Genomic DNA, 25,723 nt, shown 5'->3' with positions numbered 1-25,723 from the left:
GAGTGACATGTCTTTAAAACAGTTTTGTTCCAAGGAGTTGCATTGGTGTGACATGTCCTTAAAACAGTTTTGTTCCAAGGAGTTGCATTGGAGTGACATGTCCTTAAAACTGTTTTGTTCCAAGGAGTTGCATTGGAGTGACATGTCCTTAAAACTGTTTTGTTGTAGGAGTTGCATTGGAGTGACATGTCCTTAAAACTGTTTTGTTGTAGGAGTTGCATTGGAGTGACATGTCCTTAAGACTGTTTTGTTCCAAGGAGTTGCATTGGAGTGACATGTCCTTAAAACTGTTTTGTTGCAAGGAGTTGCATTGGAGTGACATGTCCTTAAAACTGTTTTGTTCCAAGGAGTTGCATTGGAGTGACATGTCCTTAAAACTGTTTTGTTCCAAGGAGTTGCATTGGAGTGACATGTCCTTAAAACTGTTTAGTTGTAGGAGTTGTATTGGTGTGACATGTCCTTAAAACTGTTTTGTTCCAAGGAGTTGCATTGGAGTGACATGTCCTTAAAACTGTTTTGTTCCAAGGAGTTGCATTGGAGTGACATGTCCTTAAAACTGTTTTGTTGTAGGAGTTGCATTGGTGTGACATGTCCTTAAAACCGTTTTGTTGTAGGAGTTGTATTGGAGTGACATGTCCTTAAAACTGTTTTGTTCCAAGGAGTTGCATTGGAGTGACATGTCCTTAAAACAGTTTTGTTGCAAGGAGTTGCATTGGAGTGACATGTCCGTAAAACTGTTTTGTTGTAGGAGTTGCATTGGAGTGACATGTCCTTAAAACTGTTTTGTTCCAAGGAGTTGCATTGGAGTGACATGTCCTTAAAACAGTTTTGTTGTAGGAGTTGCATTGGAGTGACATGTCCGTAAAACTGTTTTGTTGTAGGAGTTGTATTGGAGTGACATGTCCTTAAAACTGTTTTGTTCCAAGGAGTTGCATTGGAGTGACATGTCCTTAAAACAGTTTTGTTGCAAGGAGTTGCATTGGAGTGACATGTCCGTAAAACTGTTTTGTTGTAGGAGTTGTATTGGAGTGACATGTCCTTAAAACTGTTTTGTTCCAAGGAGTTGCATTGGAGTGACATGTCCTTAAAACAGTTTTGTTGCAAGGAGTTGCATTGGAGTGACATGTCCGTAAAACTGTTTTGTTGTAGGAGTTGCATTGGAGTGACATGTCCTTAAAACTGTTTTGTTCCAAGGAGTTGCATTGGAGTGACATGTCCTTAAAACAGTTTTGTTGCAAGGAGTTGCATTGGAGTGACATGTCCGTAAAACTGTTTTGTTGTAGGAGTTGCATTGGAGTGACATGTCCTTAAAACTGTTTTGTTCCAAGGAGTTGCATTGGAGTGACATGTCCTTAAAACAGTTTTGTTGTAGGAGTTGCATTGGAGTGACATGTCCTTAAACTGTTTTGTTCCAAGGAGTTGCATTGGAGTGACATGTCCTTAAAACTGTTTTGTTGTAGGAGTTGCATTGGAGTGACATGTCCTTAAAACTGTTTTGTTGTAGGAGTTGCATTGGAGTGACATGTCCTTAAAACTGTTTTGTTGTAGGAGTTGCATTGGTGTGACATGTCCTTAAAACTGTTTTGTTGTAGGAGTTGCATTGGAGTGACATGTCCTTAAAACTGTTTTGTTGTAGGAGTTGCATTGGTGTGACATGTCCTTAAAACTGTTTTGTTGTAGGAGTTGCATTGGTGTGACATGTCCTTAAAACTGTTTTGTTCCAAGGAGTTGCATTGGAGTGACATGTCCTTAAAACTGTTTTGTTCCAAGGAGTTGCATTGGAGTGACATGTCCTTAAAACTGTTTTGTTCCAAGGAGTTGCATTGGAGTGACATGTCCTTAAAACTGTTTTGTTGTAGGAGTTGCATTGGTGTGACATGTCCTTAAAACTGTTTTGTTGCAAGGAGTTGCATTGGAGTGACATGTCCTTAAAACTGTTTTGTTCCAAGGAGTTGCATTGGAGTGACATGTCCTTAAAACAGTTTTGTTCCAAGGAGTTGCATTGGAGTGACATGTCCTTAAAACAGTTTTGTTCCAAGGAGTTGCATTGGAGTGACATGTCCTTAAAACTGTTTTGTTCCAAGGAGTTGCATTGGAGTGACATGTCCTTAAAACTGTTTTGTTGTAGGAGTTGCATTGGAGTGACATGTCCTTAAGACTGTTTTGTTCCAAGGAGTTGCATTGGAGTGACATGTCCTTAAAACTGTTTTGTTGCAAGGAGTTGCATTGGAGTGACATGTCCTTAAAACTGTTTTGTTGCAAGGAGTTGCATTGGAGTGACATGTCCTTAAAACTGTTTTGTTCCAAGGAGTTGCATTGGAGTGACATGTCCTTAAAACTGTTTTGTTCCAAGGAGTTGCATTGGAGTGACATGTCCTTAAAACTGTTTTGTTGTGAGGAGTTGCATTGGAGTGACATGTCTTTAAAACTTTTTTGTTGCAAGGAGTTGCATTGGAGTGACATGTCCTTAAAACTGTTTTGTTCCAAGGAGTTGCATTGGAGTGACATGTCCTTAAAACAGTTTTGTTCCAAGGAGTTGCATTGGAGTGACATGTCCTTAAAACTGTTTTGTTCCAAGGAGTTGCATTGGAGTGACATGTCCTTAAAACAGTTTTGTTCCAAGGAGTTGCATTGGAGTGACATGTCCTTAAAACTGTTTTGTTGTAGGAGTTGCATTGGTGTGACATGTCCTTAAAACTGTTTTGTTGCAAGGAGTTGCATTGGAGTGACATGTCTTTAAAACTTTTTTGTTGCAAGGAGTTGCATTGGAGTGACATGTCCTTAAAACAGTTTTGTTCCAAGGAGTTGCATTGGAGTGACATGTCCTTAAAACAGTTTTGTTCCAAGGAGTTGCATTGGAGTGACATGTCCTTAAAACTGTTTTGTTCCAAGGAGTTGCATTGGAGTGACATGTCCTTAAAACTGTTTTGTTCCAAGGAGTTGCATTGGAGTGACATGTCCTTAAAACAGTTTTGTTGCAAGGAGTTGCATTGGAGTGACATGTCCTTAAAACTGTTTTGTTCCAAGGAGTTGCATTGGTGTGACATGTCCTTAAAACTGTTTTGTTGTAGGAGTTGCATTGGTGTGACATGTCCTTAAAACTGTTTTGTTGTAGGAGTTGCATTGGAGTGACATGTCCTTAAAACTGTTTTGTTGTAGGAGTTGCATTGGTGTGACATGTCCTTAAAACAGTTTTGTTGTAGGAGTTGCATTGGTGTGACATGTCCTTAAAACAGTTTTGTTGTAGGAGTTGCATTGGAGTGACATGTCCTTAAAACTGTTTTGTTCCAAGGAGTTGCATTGGAGTGACATGTCCTTAAAACAGTTTTGTTGCAAGGAGTTGCATTGGAGTGACATGTCCTTAAAACAGTTTTGTTCCAAGGAGTTGCATTGGTGTGACATGTCCTTAAAACTGTTTTGTTGTAGGAGTTGCATTGGTGTGACATGTCCTTAAAACTGTTTTGTTGTAGGAGTTGCATTGGTGTGACATGTCCTTAAAACTGTTTTGTTGTAGGAGTTGCATTGGAGTGACATGTCCTTAAAACTGTTTTGTTCCAAGGAGTTGCATTGGAGTGACATGTCCTTAAAACTGTTTTGTTGTAGGAGTTGCATTGGAGTGACATGTCCTTAAAACTGTTTTGTTGTAGGAGTTGTATTGGTGTGACATGTCCTTAAAACTGTTTTGTTGTAGGAGTTGCATTGGAGTGACATGTCCTTAAAACTGTTTTGTTGCAAGGAGTTGCATTGGAGTGACATGTCCTTAAAACTGTTTTGTTGTAGGAGTTGCATTGGAGTGACATGTCCTTAAAACTGTTTTGTTGTAGGAGTTGCATTGGAGTGACATGTCCTTAAAACTGTTTTGTTCCAAGGAGTTGCATTGGAGTGACATGTCCTTAAAACTGTTTTGTTGTAGGAGTTGCATTGGAGTGACATGTCCTTAAAACTGTTTTGTTGTAGGAGTTGCATTGGAGTGACATGTCCTTAAAACTGTTTTGTTGTAGGAGTTGCATTGGAGTGACATGTCCTTAAAACTGTTTTGTTGTAGGAGTTGCATTGGAGTGACATGTCCTTAAAACTGTTTTGTTGTAGGAGTTGCATTGGAGTGACATGTCCTTAAAACTGTTTTGTTCCAAGGAGTTGCATTGGAGTGACATGTCCTTAAAACTGTTTAGTTCCAAGGAGTTGCATTGGAGTGACATGTCCTTAAAACTGTTTAGTTCCAAGGAGTTGCATTGGAGTGACATGTCCTTAAAACTGTTTTGTTCCAAGGAGTTGCATTGGAGTGACATGTCCTTAAAACTGTTTTGTTCCAAGGAGTTGCATTGGAGTGACATGTCCTTAAAACTGTTTTGTTCCAAGGAGTTGCATTGGAGTGACATGTCCTTAAAACTGTTTTGTTCCAAGGAGTTGCATTGGAGTGACATGTCCTTAAAACTGTTTTGTTGTAGGAGTTGCATTGGAGTGACATGTCCTTAAAACTGTTTTGTTCCAAGGAGTTGCATTGGAGTGACATGTCCTTAAAACTGTTTTGTTCCAAGGAGTTGCATTGGAGTGACATGTCCTTAAAACTGTTTTGTTGTAGGAGTTGCATTGGAGTGACATGTCCTTAAAACTGTTTTGTTGTAGGAGTTGTATTGGTGTGACATGTCCTTAAAACTGTTTTGTTGTAGGAGTTGCATTGGAGTGACATGTCCTTAAAACTGTTTTGTTGCAAGGAGTTGCATTGGAGTGACATGTCCTTAAAACTGTTTTGTTGTAGGAGTTGCATTGGAGTGACATGTCCTTAAAACTGTTTTGTTGTAGGAGTTGCATTGGAGTGACATGTCCTTAAAACTGTTTTGTTGCAAGGAGTTGCATTGGAGTGACATGTCTTTAAAACTGTTTTGTTGTGAGGAGTTGCATTGGTGTGACATGTCCTTAAAACTGTTTTGTTGTAGGAGTTGCATTGGAGTGACATGTCCTTAAAACTGTTTTGTTGTAGGAGTTGCATTGGAGTGACATGTCCTTAAAACTGTTTTGTTGTAGGAGTTGCATTGGTGTGACATGTCCTTAAAACTGTTTTGTTCCAAGGAGTTGCATTGGAGTGACATGTCCTTAAAACTGTTTTGTTGTAGGAGTTGCATTGGAGTGACATGTCCTTAAAACTGTTTTGTTGTAGGAGTTGCATTGGAGTGACATGTCCTTAAAACTGTTTTGTTCCAAGGAGTTGCATTGGAGTGACATGTCCTTAAAACTGTTTTGTTCCAAGGAGTTGCATTGGAGTGACATGTCCTTAAAACTGTTTAGTTGTAGGAGTTGCATTGGAGTGACATGTCCTTAAAACTGTTTTGTTCCAAGGAGTTGCATTGGAGTGACATGTCCTTAAAACTGTTTTGTTCCAAGGAGTTGCATTGGAGTGACATGTCCTTAAAACTGTTTTGTTGTAGGAGTTGTATTGGAGTGACATGTCCTTAAAACTGTTTTGTTGTAGGAGTTGCATTGGAGTGACATGTCCTTAAAACTGTTTTGTTGTAGGAGTTGCATTGGAGTGACATGTCCTTAAAACTGTTTTGTTCCAAGGAGTTGCATTGGAGTGACATGTCCTTAAAACTGTTTTGTTGTAGGAGTTGTATTGGAGTGACATGTCCTTAAAACTGTTTTGTTGTTAGGAGTTGCATTGGTGTGACATGTCCTTAAAACTGTTTTGTTCCAAGGAGTTGCATTGGAGTGACATGTCCTTAAAACTGTTTTGTTCCAAGGAGTTGCATTGGAGTGACATGTCCTTAAAACTGTTTTGTTCCAAGGAGTTGCATTGGAGTGACATGTCCTTAAAACTGATTTGTTGTAGGAGTTGCATTGGAGTGACATGTCCTTAAAACTGTTTTGTTGCAAGGAGTTGCATTGGAGTGACATGTCCTTAAAACAGTTTTGTTCCAAGGAGTTGCATTGGAGTGACATGTCTTTAAAACTGTTTTGTTGCAAGGAGTTGCATTGGTGAGACATGTCCTTAAAACTGTTTTGTTGTAGGAGTTGCATTGGTGTGACATGTCCTTAAAACTGTTTTGTTGCAAGGAGTTGCATTGGAGTGACATGTCCTTAAAACTGTTTTGTTGTAGGAGTTGCATTGGAGTGACATGTCCTTAAAACTGTTTTGTTGTAGGAGTTGCATTGGAGTGACATGTCCTTAAAACTGTTTTGTTCCAAGGAGTTGCATTGGAGTGACATGTCCTTAAAACTGTTTTGTTGTAGGAGTTGTATTGGAGTGACATGTCCTTAAAACTGTTTTGTTGTAGGAGTTGCATTGGAGTGACATGTCCTTAAAACTGTTTTGTTGTTAGGAGTTGCATTGGTGTGACATGTCCTTAAAACTGTTTTGTTCCAAGGAGTTGCATTGGAGTGACATGTCCTTAAAACTGTTTTGTTCCAAGGAGTTGCATTGGAGTGACATGTCCTTAAAACTGATTTGTTGTAGGAGTTGCATTGGAGTGACATGTCCTTAAAACTGTTTTGTTGCAAGGAGTTGCATTGGAGTGACATGTCCTTAAAACAGTTTTGTTCCAAGGAGTTGCATTGGAGTGACATGTCTTTAAAACTGTTTTGTTGCAAGGAGTTGCATTGGTGAGACATGTCCTTAAAACTGTTTTGTTGTAGGAGTTGCATTGGTGTGACATGTCCTTAAAACTGTTTTGTTGCAAGGAGTTGCATTGGAGTGACATGTCCTTAAAACTGTTTTGTTGTAGGAGTTGCATTGGAGTGACATGTCCTTAAAACTGTTTTGTTGTAGGAGTTGCATTGGTGTGACATGTCCTTAAAACTGTTTTGTTCCAAGGAGTTGCATTGGAGTGACATGTCCTTAAAACTGTTTTGTTGTAGGAGTTGCATTGGAGTGACATGTCCTTAAAACTGTTTTGTTGTGAGGAGTTGCATTGGAGTGACATGTCCTTAAAACAGTTTTGTTGTAGGAGTTGCATTGGTGAGACATGTCCTTAAAACTGTTTTGTTCCAAGGAGTTGCATTGGAGTGACATGTCCTTAAAACTGTTTAGTTCCAAGGAGTTGCATTGGAGTGACATGTCCTTAAAACTGTTTTGTTGTAGGAGTTGCATTGGAGTGACATGTCCTTAAAACTGTTTTGTTGCAAGGAGTTGCATTGGAGTGACATGTCCTTAAAACTGTTTTGTTCCAAGGAGTTGCATTGGAGAGACATGTCCTTAAAACTGTTTTGTTGCAAGGAGTTGCATTGGAGAGACATGTCCTTAAAACTGTTTTGTTGTAGGAGCTGCATTGGAGTGACATGTCCTTAAAACTGTTTTGTTGTAGGAGTTGCATTGGAGTGACATGTCTTTAAAACTGTTTTGTTGCAAGGAGTTGCATTGGTGAGACATGTCCTTAAAACTGTTTAGTTGTAGGAGTTGCATTGGAGTGACATGTCCTTAAAACTGTTTTGTTGTAGGAGTTGCATTGGAGTGACATGTCCTTAAAACTGTTTTGTTGTAGGAGTTGCATTGGTGTGACATGTCTTTAAAACTGTTTTGTTGTAGGAGTTGCATTGGAGTGACATGTCCTTAAAACTGTTTTGTTGCAAGGAGTTGCATTGGAGTGACATGTCCTTAAAACTGTTTTGTTGTAGGAGTTGCATTGGAGTGACATGTCCTTAAAACTGTTTTGTTGTAGGAGTTGCATTGGTGTGACATGTCCTTAAAACTGTTTTGTTCCAAGGAGTTGCATTGGAGTGACATGTCCTTAAAACTGTTTTGTTGTAGGAGTTGTATTGGAGTGACATGTCCTTAAAACTGTTTTGTTCCAAGGAGTTGCATTGGTGTGACATGTCCTTAAAACTGTTTTGTTGTAGGAGTTGCATTGGAGTGACATGTCCTTAAACTGTTTTGTTGTAGGAGTTGCATTGGTGTGACATGTCCTTAAAACTGTTTTGTTCCAAGGAGTTGCATTGGAGTGACATGTCCTTAAAACTGTTTTGTTGTAGGAGTTGTATTGGAGTGACATGTCCTTAAAACTGTTTTGTTGTAGGAGTTGCATTGGAGTGACATGTCCTTAAAACTGTTTTGTTGTAGGAGTTGCATTGGAGTGACATGTCCTTAAAACTGTTTTGTTGTAGGAGTTGCATTGGAGTGACATGTCCTTAAAACTGTTTTGTTGTAGGAGTTGCATTGGAGTGACATGTCCTTAAAACTGTTTTGTTGTAGGAGTTGCATTGGAGTGACATGTCCTTAAAACTGTTTTGTTGTAGGAGTTGCATTGGAGTGACATGTCCTTAAAACTGTTTTGTTGTAGGAGTTGCATTGGAGTGACATGTCCTTAAAACTGTTTTGTTGTAGGAGTTGCATTGGAGTGACATGTCCTTAAAACTGTTTTGTTGTAGGAGTTGCATTGGAGTGACATGTCCTTAAAACTGTTTTGTTGTAGGAGTTGCATTGGAGTGACATGTCCTTAAAACTGTTTTGTTGTAGGAGTTGCATTGGAGTGACATGTCCTTAAAACTGTTTTGTTGTAGGAGTTGCATTGGAGTGACATGTCCTTAAAACTGTTTTGTTGTAGGAGTTGCATTGGTGTGACATGTCCTTAAAACTGTTTTGTTGTAGGAGTTGCATTGGAGTGACATGTCCTTAAAACTGTTTTGTTGTGAGGAGTTGCATTGGAGTGACATGTCCTTAAAACTGTTTTGTTGTAGGAGTTGCATTGGTGTGACATGTCCTTAAACCTGTTTTGTTGTAGGAGTTGCATTGGAGTGACATGTCCTTAAAACTGTTTTGTTCCAAGGAGTTGCATTGGTGTGACATGTCCTTAAAACTGTTTTGTTCCAAGGAGTTGCATTGGTGTGACATGTCCTTAAAACTGTTTTGTTGTAGGAGTTGTATTGGAGTGACATGTCCTTAAAACTGTTTTGTTCCAAGGAGTTGCATTGGTGTGACATGTCCTTAAAACTGTTTTGTTCCAAGGAGTTGCATTGGTGTGACATGTCCTTAAAACTGTTTTGTTCCAAGGAGTTGCATTGGTGTGACATGTCCTTAAAACTGTTTTGTTCCAAGGAGTTGTATTGGTGTGACATGTCCTTAAAACTGTTTTGTTCCAAGGAGTTGTATTGGAGTGACATGTCCTTAAAACTGTTTTGTTCCAAGGAGTTGCATTGGAGTGACATGTCCTTAAAACTGTTTTGTTGTAGGAGTTGCATTGGAGTGACATGTCCTTAAGACTGTTTTGTTGTAGGAGTTGCATTGGAGTGACATGTCCTTAAAACTGTTTTGTTGTGAGGAGTTGCATTGGAGTGACATGTCCTTAAAACTGTTTTGTTGTAGGAGTTGCATTGGTGTGACATGTCCTTAAAACTGTTTTGTTGTAGGAGTTGCATTGGTGTGACATGTCCTTAAAACTGTTTTGTTCCAAGGAGTTGCATAGAGCGCCGAAGTCCTGACATCACTCGCTCATCCCCTGGTTCTGCCTAGTTTACGGAAGTAATTTCTCTATAACATGGGGTCATCTTAAAATCGTTTCATATACAGTAAGCATTGTGGTCCAAAAATAAACAAGCTGTCTCGGCGTTATTGTCAGGGAGGTGTCTCTGTATCGTTTGCGACAGTCATGACAGTCACTCATATACTGTATGATGCAGTCTGTTTCTAGCGAAAATTTAACTAATTCAGTAGCAGTAACAATAGCGTTTTCTCTCAGTCAGTTGAGTGAAATGAGTGTTTGACTGGGGAGTCATATTTTGACAGCAGAAACTGCCCATGATAATTTCACCCTCCTCCCTATCTAAATATTGGACAGTATTAGGATGTTGATATTCATTTTGTATTAATCTTTAGGGCCCCAAATCACACCTTAGAGACAGACAGACAGACAGACAGACAGACAGACAGACAGACAGACAGACAGACAGACAGACAGACAGACACCGCGGTTCTTTATAGGGAGGCATCTGGTGTTTGCTGTCTGCCCCACTAATGATGATGAATGTTTCGCCGTGAAGGTGTCACTACCAAACATCATTCACTCATATTGTTTTGCGGATGCCAATTGTGTTGACTGCAGAGGAACACAGACCACACCACAACCCTTTACGCCAGCAGTTCACAAACACTGGGTTGGGACCCATTTTTATGGAATTAATATTATTATTTATTTTACTTTTCCCATTTAAAATTATGTAAATTATGTAAAAAGGAAGATAGGTTGAAAAGTGGCGAAGAGGTCCTTTAAGAAAAAAATCACACCCGTGTGAACTGAGTGGTGCAACTCCCCCCCCCCCCCCCCCCCCGTTCCCCCCCCCACCTCTCTCTCTCTCTCTCTCTCTCTCATATTAGCAGGCAACAGTGCAGCACTATCCCTCTCTCTGTTTCTGGCACAACAGCGCCCCTACTGGTACTCATAGTCATATACTGGTGCTCATTAACGTCACATAGGTACTGGTAGGTGAACACGGACATCGCTGTTCCTTGGAGTGGTTGCACCACTCAAAAAAAGTAAAACTAATAATTCAACAAAATAAATGTCTAAATCTATTTATTTGATTTACTTTTTTTCAGAAGTTTTAACAAAATTAAACAAATATGCAAGCTTGCATCGCATTGGCTATTTGTACTTTGAAATAGGGCTTCATTATATATTTTTGTAAAGTTTGGGTGCCGGGGAGTCATCAGACTTTATCTTTTGGGTCTCAGCTGAAAAAGTTTGGGAACCAAATGTTTCACGGGGTCTTTTAGATAAGGAGTGTGTTCCTGGACCCAATGTGCACATCTCTGGAGGACTATTCATTTAAAGGAATGGTTCAGCCAGTCATTATCTGCTCACCCCAATGCCACTTAATAAATCCTATTAGACTTCATTGACCGGAGTCGCCCAGGGGCCTATACAAGGCCCCCCTCCTTTTCTCCCTCTACACGAAATCTCTTTGCCGGAACAAAATAGCCGACCTACTGTTAGCTCCCAACACGTCGCCTCGACACGCTGTGAGCTTGTAGATTTGCTCCTTTTCACCAAATGTTCACCTCCAAATTAATATGAATTTGACCGCCGACCCTAGTATTGTCTTAGACTTAAAGGACCACTTCACCACTTTTCAACGTATCTTCATATAATAGGTCCTCCTCACTAATAATCATGAAAAATGGCACGATTCTTTTCTACTCGGTCTGTGTCTCATAGGAGGGCTGTGGGCAGTTTAGAAACCGTCTTCCAGTGACATCATCATTAGGCAGATTTTTTTTTAAACAAGATTTTTTTACAAAAATGTTTAGATTTTCATTATCGTGAGAACGATGGCTTCCATTTTCGCATTGCAACTTTTCAGGACTAGAAAGCCTGCAGTTTCTATTAGCTTGTATTCCCCGTCGATGATGTCACTGGAAGACGGTTTCTGAACTGCCCACAGCCCTCCTATGAGACACAGACTGAGTAGGAAAAAAATGCGCCATTCTTTCATGATTATTAGTGAGGACCTATTATATGAAGATAGGTTGAAAAGTGGTGAAGTGGTCCTTTAAGAGTCTAGAACAAGCAGTCATTTGTAATTGTTCTGTAGCCACTGGGGTCATTCTTGTAGCTCTCTGCTGTTATTGTATTTGTTTGATAGTTCGTGCTGGCACAGCTAGACCCCCTGGCAAAGAAATACAAAACACAGTTCAGGCCTGGAACTTCCTTAGACAATGTAAGGTTAACTTAAGGCTAGCCTCGATACCCAGGCTTTCATTTCGTCTGCGCGAAAGATGAAAGCCTGGAAAAAGCCGTGGGCTGAACCAGTCTAAAAGTGGGAGTCAACCCTTCCGGGTGGGCGTCGCTCTAAATGATGTGACGTAGCGCTGCACTAGGGGGGAGAGGAGGGGCCGGGGGTGACGGACAGATCGATGAGATCCAATCAGGGTGCGCGTTTTTCTGAGCCGCGACCCTCCCATCTAGGCCAGAAATGTCTCTGCTTAGGTCAGGCTAACTTAAGGCTAACTTAAGGTTAACTTAAGGCTAACTTCCTTAGACAATGTAAGGTTGTGTTACTTTAAAATGGCTTTGTGTGAGAATAATCATTGTTTGACTATTTTCTATAGTATCACTATCAGTCTAGCAATTTCCCACTTTCCCACCGAAATGTTCATGCACTTGGGCCAGAACTCAGAATGACCGTACATTCTCTCCTCAAGTAGTACTTTTGAGGTGTTAGCGGCTAGGGGGGCTAGCCCCTCCTATATTCAGCTATAGTGTAGATAGCTAACACAAACATTAAATGCCATTGACAATTAATGGAGAATTTACTGATCTGAGCGGTCGGAAAATAATGTTGGAATGGGGGAAATGGTCCTAATGGAATATTCTGTTCCATATAAACAGGCACTGAATATAGTGTATATAATATACAGATTATTCATCTGTATAACAGGCATTGAATACAGTATACCGTACCCTTCCATCATCTGTATAACAGGCAGTGAAAATACTGTAACCTTCCATCATCTGTTTAACAGGCAGTGAAAATACTGTAGGCCTACCCTTCCATCATCTGTATAACAGGCCTAGAACAGTGCTGCTAAGGACCTAATTTTTGTGTCAAGTACCCCCACATTGACATGGATTTTGCTACAGAGTAGACACCCATAAGAATATTTTACGCCAGGGACGTCCAGAAGTAAAAAATGTAGTATAAAACATGTTTGCTTTAAAAATATAAAGTGAATCATATTGAAGAGCGCATAAATCCTGTGTAGGACGGAACCCACCTTGCACACATGCATTATACAACCCATGTACCACTTGGAAATTTTTATTTATTATTTATTTTTTATTTTCTCTTTTACTTCTATTCTTTCTCTGTTTCTTCATTGTTGTTTATATGTAAGTACCTGTAAGTAACTGTCTTGTATGTAAGTCTGCTGTGCTGTCCTTGTGTCCATGTAAAGAAAACCCTCAAAATAAATAATATAAAAACAAATATATATATATATATATAAAGTGTGGCAATTTTTCAGAAAATATCAAATATACAAGCTCTAGTGATGCTGTTTTTTCCTCTTCTTTTTTTTTGCTGGGGACCCCCTGGTACCACCCCAAGGACCCCCTAGAGGACACAGATCACACCAAAGAAAAAAAGAAAAAAGAAAAGAAAAGAAAAGAAAAGAAAAGAAAAGAAAAGAAAAGAAAAGAAAAGAAAAGAAAAGAAAAGAAAAGAAAAGAAAAGAAAGCACTTCCATTCTGCCTCCTACTGAGCCATACCCATGGGTTTGTGAAGGATTACACATTGTAGTATAATAGGTTTTCTTTAACGCATTCTGACCTGAGATCAGATTCATACGAGGTTTCCGCCGGACACACACTGGTCTGATCAACCCATTCTGACCTGAGATCAGATTCTAAAAATGTCAGTCGTTGTTCGATTTTTTTCAAAAATAGCAGACCTACAAGCTCGTATCGCGCCACTCGGTGGCGCGATACGAGCTTGTAGATCTGCTATTTTTCAATAGCTAAAGCATGACATGATGCTGACACCAAAATGGGTGCCCGGTTAGAATGGGTTAAGGGAACCCGCGGTGGGTATTCATATCACAGAGGCACGTTCAGGCGTGCTGAGGACCTGTCACCGTTATTGGCAAAGCCTCATTGTGTTCCCAATAATAGCCCATTAAATCTATTCTTTGTGCCTTTCTTATCTCTGAAAGAGCAGTCCTTGACCAAAAGGTACTGGGTTCACAGAGTCTGGAATCCAACTGCTTTGGTTTAGGAAATGCATAATGTGTTTGGGGAAAAAAAAGTGAAAGCCTGATTTATCCAGGAGTCCTACGAGGCCGCTTGCGTGAATTAAGGGGTATCACTTCCTGTCATCCGTCATTCAATAACCATTTGAGTGATCCGCATGGATGGATTTGTTTGTACGTCCGGGACAGGCTTCAGACGCGCCTCCTCAGGAGACTTGGCTCAGATCTGAAACCATTTGATTTGGCGTTAGGAACTCGCTGCGACAGCATATGGCCTTGCCGACATCCACCCCAGGCAGGGTTCAAACCCACAACCTTCCGCATCAAAAGGCATACTTAACTCTAACCACTACACTAGGCCAGCCCCATTTGAGTGATCTGCATGTCAGTGAAAAACCAGTGTGCGAACACAACCCGACAGAAATCAGACAGGATCATCATTTAGACTGCCTTGGCTACTTCCCCTGTAAGATCTCCCTCGACACAGCCGATTCAAATTAATGATCAATGGCTCTTGACACTCTTGTCACGCAGCAGTTGCTGCTGTGACACCTGCATCTCTGTATTGGGGATTAAATTGTGCTTTTTAATTGAGTTAAGTGCTTGATAATAAGCTTTTAATCATTCATTTGAATCAGCTGTGTGGAGGGATCGAGATCTTGTATGTAGGCAGACTAATATGTCAGTTTATTTTCACTGATTATATCCCTCAAATGAATTGAATGACTGACAACAGGAAGTGATGCCAATATGGACACACCCCCTTCCCCTCTCAAATAAACTGGTAAATTCTGTCTAGTTAAGGCTGTGTCACATAATAAATAACACAAATAACAGGGATCCCAAACTTTTCAGGCCGCGACCCCCTAAAATAATCATATTTGAACTAGAGACCCCCTAAAAGTTTTGTTGTGGCTTTGCATTGGCTGCGCTGCGCTGTTTGCAGCTTTGGTTTGAAGAACTATCGAGTACTTATATCGTATATCGATACTCTTCCTTCCCTGTCACCCCGTGAGTGTGACTGTGATTATGCTTCTCTGCCTCTCTGCTGTCTGTGTGCAGCCTGCTAGGGATATTTGCCTCTTCCCTTCCCATTGGCTAGAGGGCAGCTTTGCCGTTGCTTGGTGTCCCATTGCCCAGAGGAGCCAATCAGGTTAGGCCGTCAGTATGACCCAGGACATCTAGTTTTCATGAGCTTTCATTAGTCATTCTTCTCCATTTCCCCATTTTAATTCTTCCTGTAACTGTACATGTGGAGAGCTTGCACAAAAAAAAAAAAATCACTCACTCTTTTTTTGCACCTCCTAATCGTGTGACGACGTGACAATGAAACTGCAAAACCTTACAACCAGATGTTTTCCTCTGAAACGCCTCGGCCAAAAAGATTATAATCTAGTAATGGAATGAGAGTTTGGTCAGACAGAATGGATGGGGGGTGGGGGGGTCCGTGATAGGGTTAGACTGGTCAGTCATTAGTTCATTGCTTCAAACCTGATCTAATAAACAGACCGTCTAATCTCATCCAACCCACTGGTTTGTCAACAAGAGGCAACTGAACTGCGGTGAGGATCGAGACGATGATGCAGTCAGTCAGTCAGTCAGTCAGTCAGTCAGTCAGTCAGGCACACCACAACCCCACAATAGGGGTTGTGGTGATTGATTGATTGAGGGGGTGGGGGAGGGGGTCTCCTGTCCTCTCCCTCTACGGCAAAGGTTCTCAAAAAGGTCATGTCAAGGACCCCGGAAATGTGTTATATATTCGAGACCCCCATTTGCAAAGATTTTGCGCCATTGAAGAAAGAGAGAATATTTCGGTTGTTGAAAAAAAAAAACCTCATTACATCCACTGTCCACATTACCTCCGTCTGTGCCCTTGACACATTTGGCCAGTTTTCCACTGGAGGGCGTTGCTCGCTAACCAGTGTTGTTTTTGTTTTTGTTTTTAGTTTTAGTCGTAGTGTCTTGAATAGTTAGTTTTCACTTAGTTTTAGTCACATTTTAGTCACCTGGAATGTTTTAGTGTTGGTCTAGTTTTAGTCGACTAAATATCATAAGATTTTAGTTGACTATTAATCTACACTTGATTTAGTCGACTAAAATGTATGTTGGCGGGCCTTGATGCCGTCGTAATGGCTGATTTTACACTTCCTATAGTTTTAGTTACAGAAGAGCCTAGATTTATCAGCCACACTCTTGTGATAGTGCTGCCTACATTAAAGTAGCTCAGTGGTTCCCAACCTTTTATCCTTCTTACATCATCTGACCGCTGCACACAGAGATGCAACAACACAGGTTTTGCCGTAAGTTTAACCACTTGACTTAAGCCCTATACTCATATGATGTAAGTATAAGTAAGTAGCCTTGCCGAGCCATGATCCCATAGGGCAGGAGTCTATCTCCTGTTTCTGTAGCGTGAGGCAGCTTGATGTACAAGTACACCCCCTGGACATGACGCTAGTTGAGTGCTGAGTGTCAAGCAGGGAGGCATTGGGTCCCATTTTTAGAGTCTTTGGTCTTTGGGCTCACAACGCGTCGCGCTGCGTCGCGTTGTGAGCTTGTAGATCGGCTATTTTCAGCATGCAACCAAGTGTAAAACGACTTATACTGGATCTCTTGTCCACTAGTCCCTTCCTAACATTTTAGTCTAGTTTTTATTTGTTGATGAAATTGTCACAGTTTCAGTCATCATGGCTTAGTTCATTTAGTTTCCATATTAAGCTAACCTTTGGAACATCAATGATGTCGATGACTCTCCTGAGCTCCGGAGGCACGTAGGGACACGTTGATCACGTGACCGGAAAAAAAATGCATATGCACGTGCACAGGGTGCTATAATGCACTATAATGCAGTCCAATCATTGGCTAACTGCACTCGGAGCACTCATGCTCTCAATAACAGCTTGAAACCTTCAAAGGGATTGACACATGTAGATTTATTTTCCGATTCTATGACATCAGTATGCATCATTTGAGAGCACTCGTGCACAGAATGGAGCGATGCAACATTTTCTGTGATTTTTCAAAGGTAGGTGAAAGAGGTGAAACAGAAAGAGTTCTCAACTTGTAGACCAGCTATTTTCTTGGTATTCATCATATGAGTATACCACCTCAGTGGCCTTGTGGTTAGAGTGTCCGCCCTGAGACTGGGAGGTTGGGGTTCGATCCCCGGCCGGGTCATACCAAAGACTCTAAAAATGGAACCCAATGCCTCCCTGCTTGACACTCAGCACTCAACTAGCGTCATGTCCAGGGGGTGTACTTGTACATCAAGCTGCCTCACGCTACAGAAACAGGAGATAGACTCCTGCCCTATGGGATCATGGCTCGGCAAGGCTACTTACTTACTTACATCATATGTTGACTAATCCTAGGTTTAGCACTGTTAGATACCGCTCCCTGATGTGGAAACATTGGTACGAGTGCCTCTTATAGATTTTCTTATTTTTTTACAAGAGAGTTTTTAGAGTTTTATGAACCAATGTATTTATTTGTAACTGTTTTGTATGTTTTTTAATTGTTGTTTGTCATCTACTGGCTACGGCTGTCAATAAAGTTTCATTCATTATAGGGCTTAAGTCAAGTGGTTAAACTTACGGCAAAACCTGTGTTGTTGCATCTCTGTGTGCAGCGGTCAGATGATGTAAGAAGGGGGGCTCCCAGGATAAAAGGCTGGGAACCACTGACCTACTTTAATGTAGGCAGCACTATCACAAGAGTGTGGCTGATAAATCTAGGCTCTTCTGTAACTAAAACTATTAAAAAAATCTCAAGGACACACAAATATTGGGAGCTAATTCATGCAATATGCAGGTCTGAGGTAGTGAGGGCCCAAAAACGCTTGAATATTCTGTTGATGGCAGCTATTATCCATGCCAATGTGAGAATGCTCAATTCCGTCAAGAAAGAAAGAAAATAAATTGTGGTTACCGATGGTTAAATTGGAAACTAAACTGAATGTAACATTTTGTGTATGGGGCGGCTGTGGCTCAGCAGATGGAGAAGATCGTTCAATGATCCGTGGGTCGGTGGTTCGAATCCTAGCTCCTCCTGTCCACATGTCGAAGTGTCCTTGGGCAAGACATTGAACCCCACATTGCCTCCAATGAGTTGGTCGGAGCCTCGCACAGGCGCGGAGATATACTGTAGTGGAAGCAGCAGATGCTGCTGCTTGAGTGGATGCAGCAGATGCTGTCATTAAGACTATCTATGACAGTCGGTGCCTGAGGAAGGCTCATAAAATCATAAAGGACCCCTCTCACCCCAACCACAGTCTGTTTGCCCTCCTCCCCTCTGGGAGACGTTTTAGGAGCCTTGGTTCCAAGTCCAGCAGACTTAGGAACAGCTTCTTCCCCTCCACTGTCATCTACCTAAACTCCTCATCCACTCCTTTCCCTCCCCCAGTGCCAGCCCCCCCTCCCCCCAACCCAGACTCATCCTAGTCTGTAACACTATGTGGTATGGCCACTGGACTTGTGGAATATGGTCTCTGGACCTTAGTTTAGCACTGGGCCACGTGCAATAAGGGCTACGTGCAATATGGACAGATCATGTTTTTCTTCTTCCTCTCTTATCTTATTTATTACTTATTTAAATGACTACTGCTCAGTTCATTACTACTGTAATTAATGTATCCTCCTTGCTGACATGTTTGCACTATTGGTGAGATGCGAAAATACTTTTCGCTGTGCTGTACTTGTACTGTACATTGACAATAAATTGAATCTCATCTCATCTCATGCAGTTGCATCGTTTTTTTTTTTTTTTTACTTCATCCATATTTCGAAAATCCCTCTAATCTGGTGTTCAGGTGATGATACGCACATTACATGCACAATAGAATTACAATTTCACCAGGTGGCACTGAATGAGTTTTAAAATGGCTTTGTAAATCCTTCCACAAGGCTTGAACCGAAAGCCAGAATCTTCCCCACTGCCAATAATGCTTGTTTTACTGAGCTGTGTTTGGAACAGTCCTATCACCCCGGGGACAGAAGCTCTCAAACCAAATTAATTTGCACAAGACAGTTTGTTTACAGGGTGGGAGACGCCATGTGAGAGCAAACTAAGGATAAATCTGCTTTGTGTTTTCGAGTGACATCAGCGTTTCAGGCCGCCGCACTCAGGGCCTCGGGCCCCGGGGCCTCTAACCGTACATCTCATTACTGTCAGACGTTGTGTAGTTGTGTAGTTGTGTAGTTGTGTAGTAGTGTAGTAGTGTAGTTGTGTAGTTGTGTAGTTGTGTAGTTCTCAACCCTTTTCATGTCAAGGAAAGACCCCCAAATTGATATGTATCTGGCCGCGGACCCCCTTTGAAAGAAATAAAGAAATCACACTTGTGTGAAGTGAAGGGTGCTCTTATCATCATACATCATACAACGCATTCCCTGCTCAGCCACATTCAGTGCTACAAACACTTTCCGTGCACAAACGGACATACACACAAAGCTGTGCATAGGGGGCTAGCGCGCCTCAAAATAATTATACATACAAATAAAGATGTAAAGATTAACACAAATCTTCTCTTCCCTGGCACAACTTTCAAGGCCTACATCAATTTGTCCTTGACATGAAAAGGTTTGAAAACCACCACAGTATTTGGAGTGAAAGTCACCTGTTTTCCACAGTCTATTTTCGGAATTGATATAATTCACCCCAGCATTTCCCTCCGTTCAACTCTTATTTTGAAGAGCCAAAAACCCAGACTGGATGTTATGATCTTATGTTAGTGTGTGTGTGACGATGCATGATCACGTCCTCTTTACCGTCCGGGCTGCTAAAATATGATGGAGGGGGATCACATCATCGATCACACCAGAAATGCCATCTGGGACAATGAATCTATAGCAGATACAGGCGATTGAAAGAAACAGATAGAATGGGTCTGTATGCGCACGGCGATCAAGTGGCATGGCGATCAAGTACAGCTCAAGCAAAGGTACCACTGATTACTCTACCACATTAGCGAAAACAGGCAGTTCAGTCAGACAACTCGAGGATGTAATATATATATTTATTGAATATAAGATAATCAATGCAATATATTTATTATGGTTTGGCGATGTATTGGATCTGCTTTTTAGGTACTCAGGTCAAGCGCATCAGTCCCAACCATAGGGACTCTGAATCCCCCGTACCTAAACAGTAGATCCAAAACGACAGGTGGTAGCTGGGGTGGAGGTGGGTGAGCACTTGTATACAGCAGCACGGGTATACAGTGTAGCAGCAGCAGAATTGAGCGCCGGTTGTATGACAGCAGCACGCTGATACAACAGCAGTGTAAGCAAGCAAGAAGGCAGAGGAATGCAAACCTCTGGTTCAAGTAGCCGGTATGAGATGGGGTGAGTGTGTGATTGGCTGAGTGAATCATGTGGATGAGAGCTTGATGCTGCGGTGGCCCAATTACCAGCCGGCGCGCTGACTGAGGTTCCCTGACTGAACTTGCTTTGCGCATGTCTACGACAGGCGCAAATGCTCATTTGAGGCATTCCGGAGAAGTTGCATAGAGCTACTTGACACACTGTGTGCAACATATAAGGATCTTATCTCTCCATTCCAGGAAACGCTACCCATCTCTCTTCAAACGGTATTGGTATTTGTGCAGTGGGTGGTGAGTCAGCGGGGTGGTGGGGATTTACTGTAGGCCATATATAATGTGCAGCTTGTGGTTTTCAATGGGAAGAGTCGTAAAGTGGCTCAGGTGCTGAGAAGTCAGTTGTTCTGCATTGAGACAGATACCATTTCTGTTGAGTCTGGAGTGGACTGACACCCAGGCAACACTGGTCCTTTCTCTATAGAAGTAGAACTCATCAGCATACCGCACGCACACACACACACACACACACACACACACACACACACACACACACACACACACACACACACACACACACACACACACACACACACACACACACACACACACACACACACACACACACACACACACACACACACACACACACACACACACGACTAACTGCATGACTCTTGTTTGGTGTCGCTGCATTCTGTGAAAGTCATTCAATGACCTGCATGTCTTTGTAATACGCCTCCCGCCTGATTTCTCCTTTCTTCCTGACTCCATTCCAGTGCTGTCCTTCCTCTTCCTCTTGTCCGCACAGCACAAATCTGCAAGAGTTGGCTTTGCTCTTCCCCCAATTCAATTGAAGGATGAATTGAATTGACTGCTCATATCGCTCCCTTCAGAACTACAGCAGCAGCATCCACAGGCAGACGTCAGCACATTGAACTAAGAGAGGTGGTGGTGTAGACATTTTCCTCCCCATTACATTATTTGAACGTGTAAACGGCATCACAGAAGCCCTTGCATGATTCACGAGTCTAAAAGGACTCTCTCCAGCTGTCTGCCGTTGGGCTTTGAAAGGCAGTATACCTTTTAAAGAGTCCCAGTGGGCTTAATGTTATGGTTTTGATTTGCAATCAAACGTGGCCAAATTGCCCATGCAGAGATGGGGCCTTTCAAGCGAGCACGCCCACCACCGCTCCGTCAGACAGCAAGCTGAGTGAGTGGCAACGCTGTGACAAGCTGAGCCTGCGGCTGCGCTCAACCCATTAAGACCCGATTCTACAAAATGATTCCTCTCAATCAGTAGTTCTTAACCCATTCTGACCTGAGATCAGATTCATACGAGGTTTCCGCCGGACACACACTGGTCTGATGAACCCATTCTGACCTGAGATCAGATTCTAGAAATGTCAGTCGCTCTTCGATTTTTCAAAAATAGTAGACCTACAAGCTCGTAGCGCGCCACTCGGTGGCGCGCTACGAGCTTGTAGATCTGCTATTTTTCAATAGCTAAAGCATAACATGATGCTAACACCAAAATGGGTGCCCGTTCAGAATGGGTTAACCCCCCCCCCCCCCCCCTGTATTTGGCTGCGGACCCCCATCTGTTTTGTGCCAGTGACCCCCAGAAGAGAACTTGTGTTAAAGAAAAATCTACAGAAGAAAATGTTTTAAATAAAATTAAGAAAATCATAATTTGATATTTTTCAATATATTAAAGAAATAGCAGGTGCACAAGCTCACCGTGCAAAGTAACCCGCTGTGAGCTAAGCTTGTATATCTATAGCTATTTGGTGGAACCACTGAAGAATGTATGATGCTATATATATAACGTAAAATGCTATAAAAACGTAAAACGACACAGATGCACGGGTGAAGTCAGCGCTCTGGGTGGCAGCACTGCCTCATGGCTATCATCAATGTCCCATGTCAAAAATGTAGAGAGGAAAGTTCACCTCGCAGGAATTACTTTGCATTTAATCTTTCAAGTCAGTCAGTTTAGATTGCCAGCAAGTTGCCTCTTAGCCCATTCTGACCGGGCACCCATTTTGGTGTCAGCATCATGTTATGCTTTAGCTATTTAAAAATAGCAGATCTACAAGCTCATATCGCGCCACCGAGTGGCGCGATACGAGCTTGTAGGTCTGCTATTTTTTGAAAAATCGAAGAGCGACTGATATTTTTAGAATCTGATCTCAGGTCAGAATGGGTTCATCAGACCAGTGTGTGTCCGGCGGAAACCTCGTATGAATCTGATCTCAGCTCAGAATGGGTTAAATGTAGACACGACACAGGCCCATTCATTAAAAAAAAAGGGGGAAAAAAAGCAATTCCCTTCTGGGAAGATCACCCATTAAATAATGACAGACAGACAGAAATAACAATCTGTTAGATGATAGCTTGGCTTAGAGGTAGAGAGATGCTGACTAATAACCTGGGGATTGTTGCTTTTATCCACCATCACTTGACAGCAGGGCCTCATCCTGGCTGTGAGCTGGCATCTGGAGAGTGCTATTAGGGTGCCTGCCAACAGCGACAAACTACCCTTGAGCAAGGCATGTACAGTATAATAGGCCTGTGAGTGTGTGTGTACGTGTTTGGTTTGATAAATGTTAAATAAATAAACCAGTGGTTCTCAAACTTTATCGGGCCCGCCAACTTCATATGCATTTGGCCGCAGACCTCTATCTGAAAAGGTTCTGTGACAGGCAGGAACACGCAGAAGAGAGGATTTATGTAGTGTACGTTTTTTTTTTAGATATATATTCTTTTCAAAACTAGATGTACAAGCTAGCAGCGCAGAACAAAGTGACATGCTGTGAGCATGCCGTTTTTGAATATCCAACATAAATGGATAAAGAGGTTAACCCATTCTGACCGGGCACCCATTTTGGTGTTGGCATCATGTTATGCTTTAGCTATTGAAAAATAGCAGATCTACAAGCTCATATCGCGCCACCGAGTGGCGCGATACGAGCTTGTAGGTCTGCTATTTTTGAATAATCGAAGAACGACTGACATTTTTAGAATCTGATCTCAGGTCAGAATGGGTTGTTGAGAATACATCACTGTTCCGCCCCCCCTTGCTGTAACTCAGTGACTGCACTAGGAGGACCAAGGGACTGTAACATTCCATCACAAACTGCACTAGGAGGACCAAGGGACTGTAACATTCCATCACAAACTGTAGGAGGACCAAGGGACTGTAACATTCCATCACAAACTGCAGCAATGCAGGAAAGGCCACACTGGTTAAACGGTGCACGTACACTGCGACATCTGGCAATCATACACAAGATCAATAATAGCCAACATACTGTATATATGACACCCACACAGCATGTTCGCATTAACCATTTGTACCCTATCGCGTCCCTTTTCTGGTCATAATAGGTGAGGAATTATTCTGCGAAAACAGCCGATCTGCAAGCACACAAAATCTACAAGTTCAAATCTATCTCAGATCTACACACTTGTAGATCTGCTGCTTTTGCTGTTTTTGAAGTTGAATCCTGAAAAGTAACCGTTTTGGACAACCTTGAACTTGGACAACCTTGAACCTATTCTACAAACTGTTAATACAAATTTCAATCAATCAATCAAACAACCCCTTATATTGATGGGAAAGCTTTCGCAGAAAAATAGCATATCGACAAGCTCCGGTCTCTCTCTCTCTCTCCTCTCTCTCCTCTCTCTCCTCTCTCCCCCCCCTCCCCCCCTCTTACCTCTTCCCATTGGTGGATGTAGCGTATCAGCCTGGAGAGGCGCAGCAGCCGGAGCAGGCTGAGGATCTTGGTGAAGCGCACGATGCGCAGGGCGCGTGCCGTCTTGTAGAAGTCCGAGTCGATGCGCGTCTCCACGATGAGGAAGATGTAGTCCACCGGGATGGAGGAGATGAAGTCCACCACGAACCAGCTGCGCAGGTACTTGATCTTGATCTGCTGCGGGTCCAGGATGATCTCCGTGTTGTCCTCCTTGACGATGCCCGTGCGGAAGTTGAGCACCAGGTCCATGAGGAAGAAGGTGTCGGAGACCACGTTGAAGACGATCCACGGCGGCGTGTGCTCGTCCTTGAAGAAGGTGATGCCCACCGGGATGATGATGAGGTTGCCCACCATCAGCAGCAGCATGGTCAGGTCCCAGTAGAACCTGGAAGAGAACATGCATGGATTTATTTTTGGTAAGACTTGAATTATGTCTTAGGAAAGGTATTTTCTTTTTAGCAGATTATGTTAGGCTTGGGGGAAAGACAGAATTATATATGTATGAAATGTTTTTCATACACATAAATAAATGTATGTAACAAAGTACTGTTCAAAAACACCCCATGGAAGAACATACGAGAAAATGTGTGACCCGGCTGGGAGGAAGCCCAGGGCCCTCCTCTGGAGCCAAGCCCAGCGAGCGCCCCATAGCCAGGCTTACCACGGAGCCCGGCCGGGCACAGCCCGAAAAGAAGTTACACGGACATTGACACTGGAGGATTCAGACGGACCAGACCCAGGCAGCAAAGGCTGACTTTGGAGACGTGGAAGTTGGAACGTCCTGACCTGGTGCGGGAGGTTGAGCGCTACAGGTTAGACCTGGTGGGGTTAACCTCCACACACAGCAAGTATTCCAGAACCAAACTCCTGGACAGGGGCATACCTTGCTCTTTTCTGGAGTCGCTCAGGGTGTGCTCAGGCCTCAGGCAGGTATGTGGATACTCACAAGCCCGCTGTTGAGTGCCAGTACGTTGGAGTTTACCCCGGTGGACAAGAGGGTCGTCTACCTCCGCCTTAGGGTTGGAGGGGGGAAAACTCTGACTGTTGTTTTTGCGTACGTGCCAAACAAGAGTACAGAGTATAAGGCCTTCATGGTTACCCTGCATGGAGTCCTGAATGGCCGACCTAGTCTTACTGGGTGATTCAACTCACACCTGGGCAATGACAGACATACCTGGGCTGGCGTGATTGAGAGGAACCGTCTCCCAGATCTGAACCCAAGTGGAGGCTTGTTATTGGATTTATGTGCTAGTCAACAAACAACAAACACCGTCTTCAAGCTAAAAGATGCTCATAAGTGTACTTGGTACCAGACAGACTGAATGGCTACCTACTGTAAGTGTACTTGGTACCAGAGCACCGACACTCGCGTGAAGAGAGGGACTGAACTGTCAACTGACCACCATCTGGTTGTGAGTTGGTTCAGATGGCGGGGGAAAGCTCTAGACAAACCCAAACGTGTGGTGCAGGTGAACTGGACCCATGTCTGGAAGAACTTCTCTGTGACGATTACAGACAGACTTTATTGATACCACATGTTGTCATGGCAGTACGGCAGTACTCAGTACACATGCAGGACAGATACAGGAACAAAGAAAAGAGATAATTAACCCATTCTGACCTGAGATCAGATTCATACGAGGTTTCCACTGGACACACGCTGGTCTGACGAACCCATTCTGACCTGAGATCACATTCTAAAAATGTCAGTCGTTCTTATTTTTTTTCAAAAATAACAGACCTACAAGCTCGTAGCGCGCCACCGAGTGGCGCGCTACGAGCTTGTAGATCTGCTGTTTTTCAGTAGCTAAAGCATAACATGATGCTAACACCAAAATGGGTGCCCGGTCAGAATGGGTTAAGAGAAGGTTTCATCAACCTGTAGGCTGGAGATAGCGCTTATAGACAGCTGGATATGCAACGAGTAAAACACTTGAGCCATACAAAGAAATAATCTTAAGCAGTACATGATGCAAGTCA

At 42.5% G+C, this 25,723-nt stretch overlaps 1 protein-coding gene across 1 annotated transcript in view; it reads right to left on the bottom strand.

Annotated features, from left to right (window-relative positions):
• hcn4 (hyperpolarization activated cyclic nucleotide-gated potassium channel 4) overlaps positions 1-25,723 on the bottom strand; it is a gene marked incomplete at both ends in the record, with an annotated part of 248,566 nt that overhangs the window by 160,919 nt on the left and 61,924 nt on the right. Inside the window, one exon of the mRNA XM_083790912.1 lies at positions 23,705-24,128. Within this exon, the coding sequence (XP_083647038.1) occupies positions 23,705-24,128 (424 nt within the window). The remainder of the gene's footprint in view (positions 1-23,704; positions 24,129-25,723) is intronic.

The sequence above is a fragment of the Protomyctophum parallelum genome, assembly GCF_964188405.1.
Source record: "Protomyctophum parallelum genome assembly, chromosome: 2".
NCBI lineage: Eukaryota > Metazoa > Chordata > Actinopteri > Myctophiformes > Myctophidae > Protomyctophum > Protomyctophum parallelum.
This window is presented reverse-complemented; position numbering and strand designations above follow the sequence as displayed.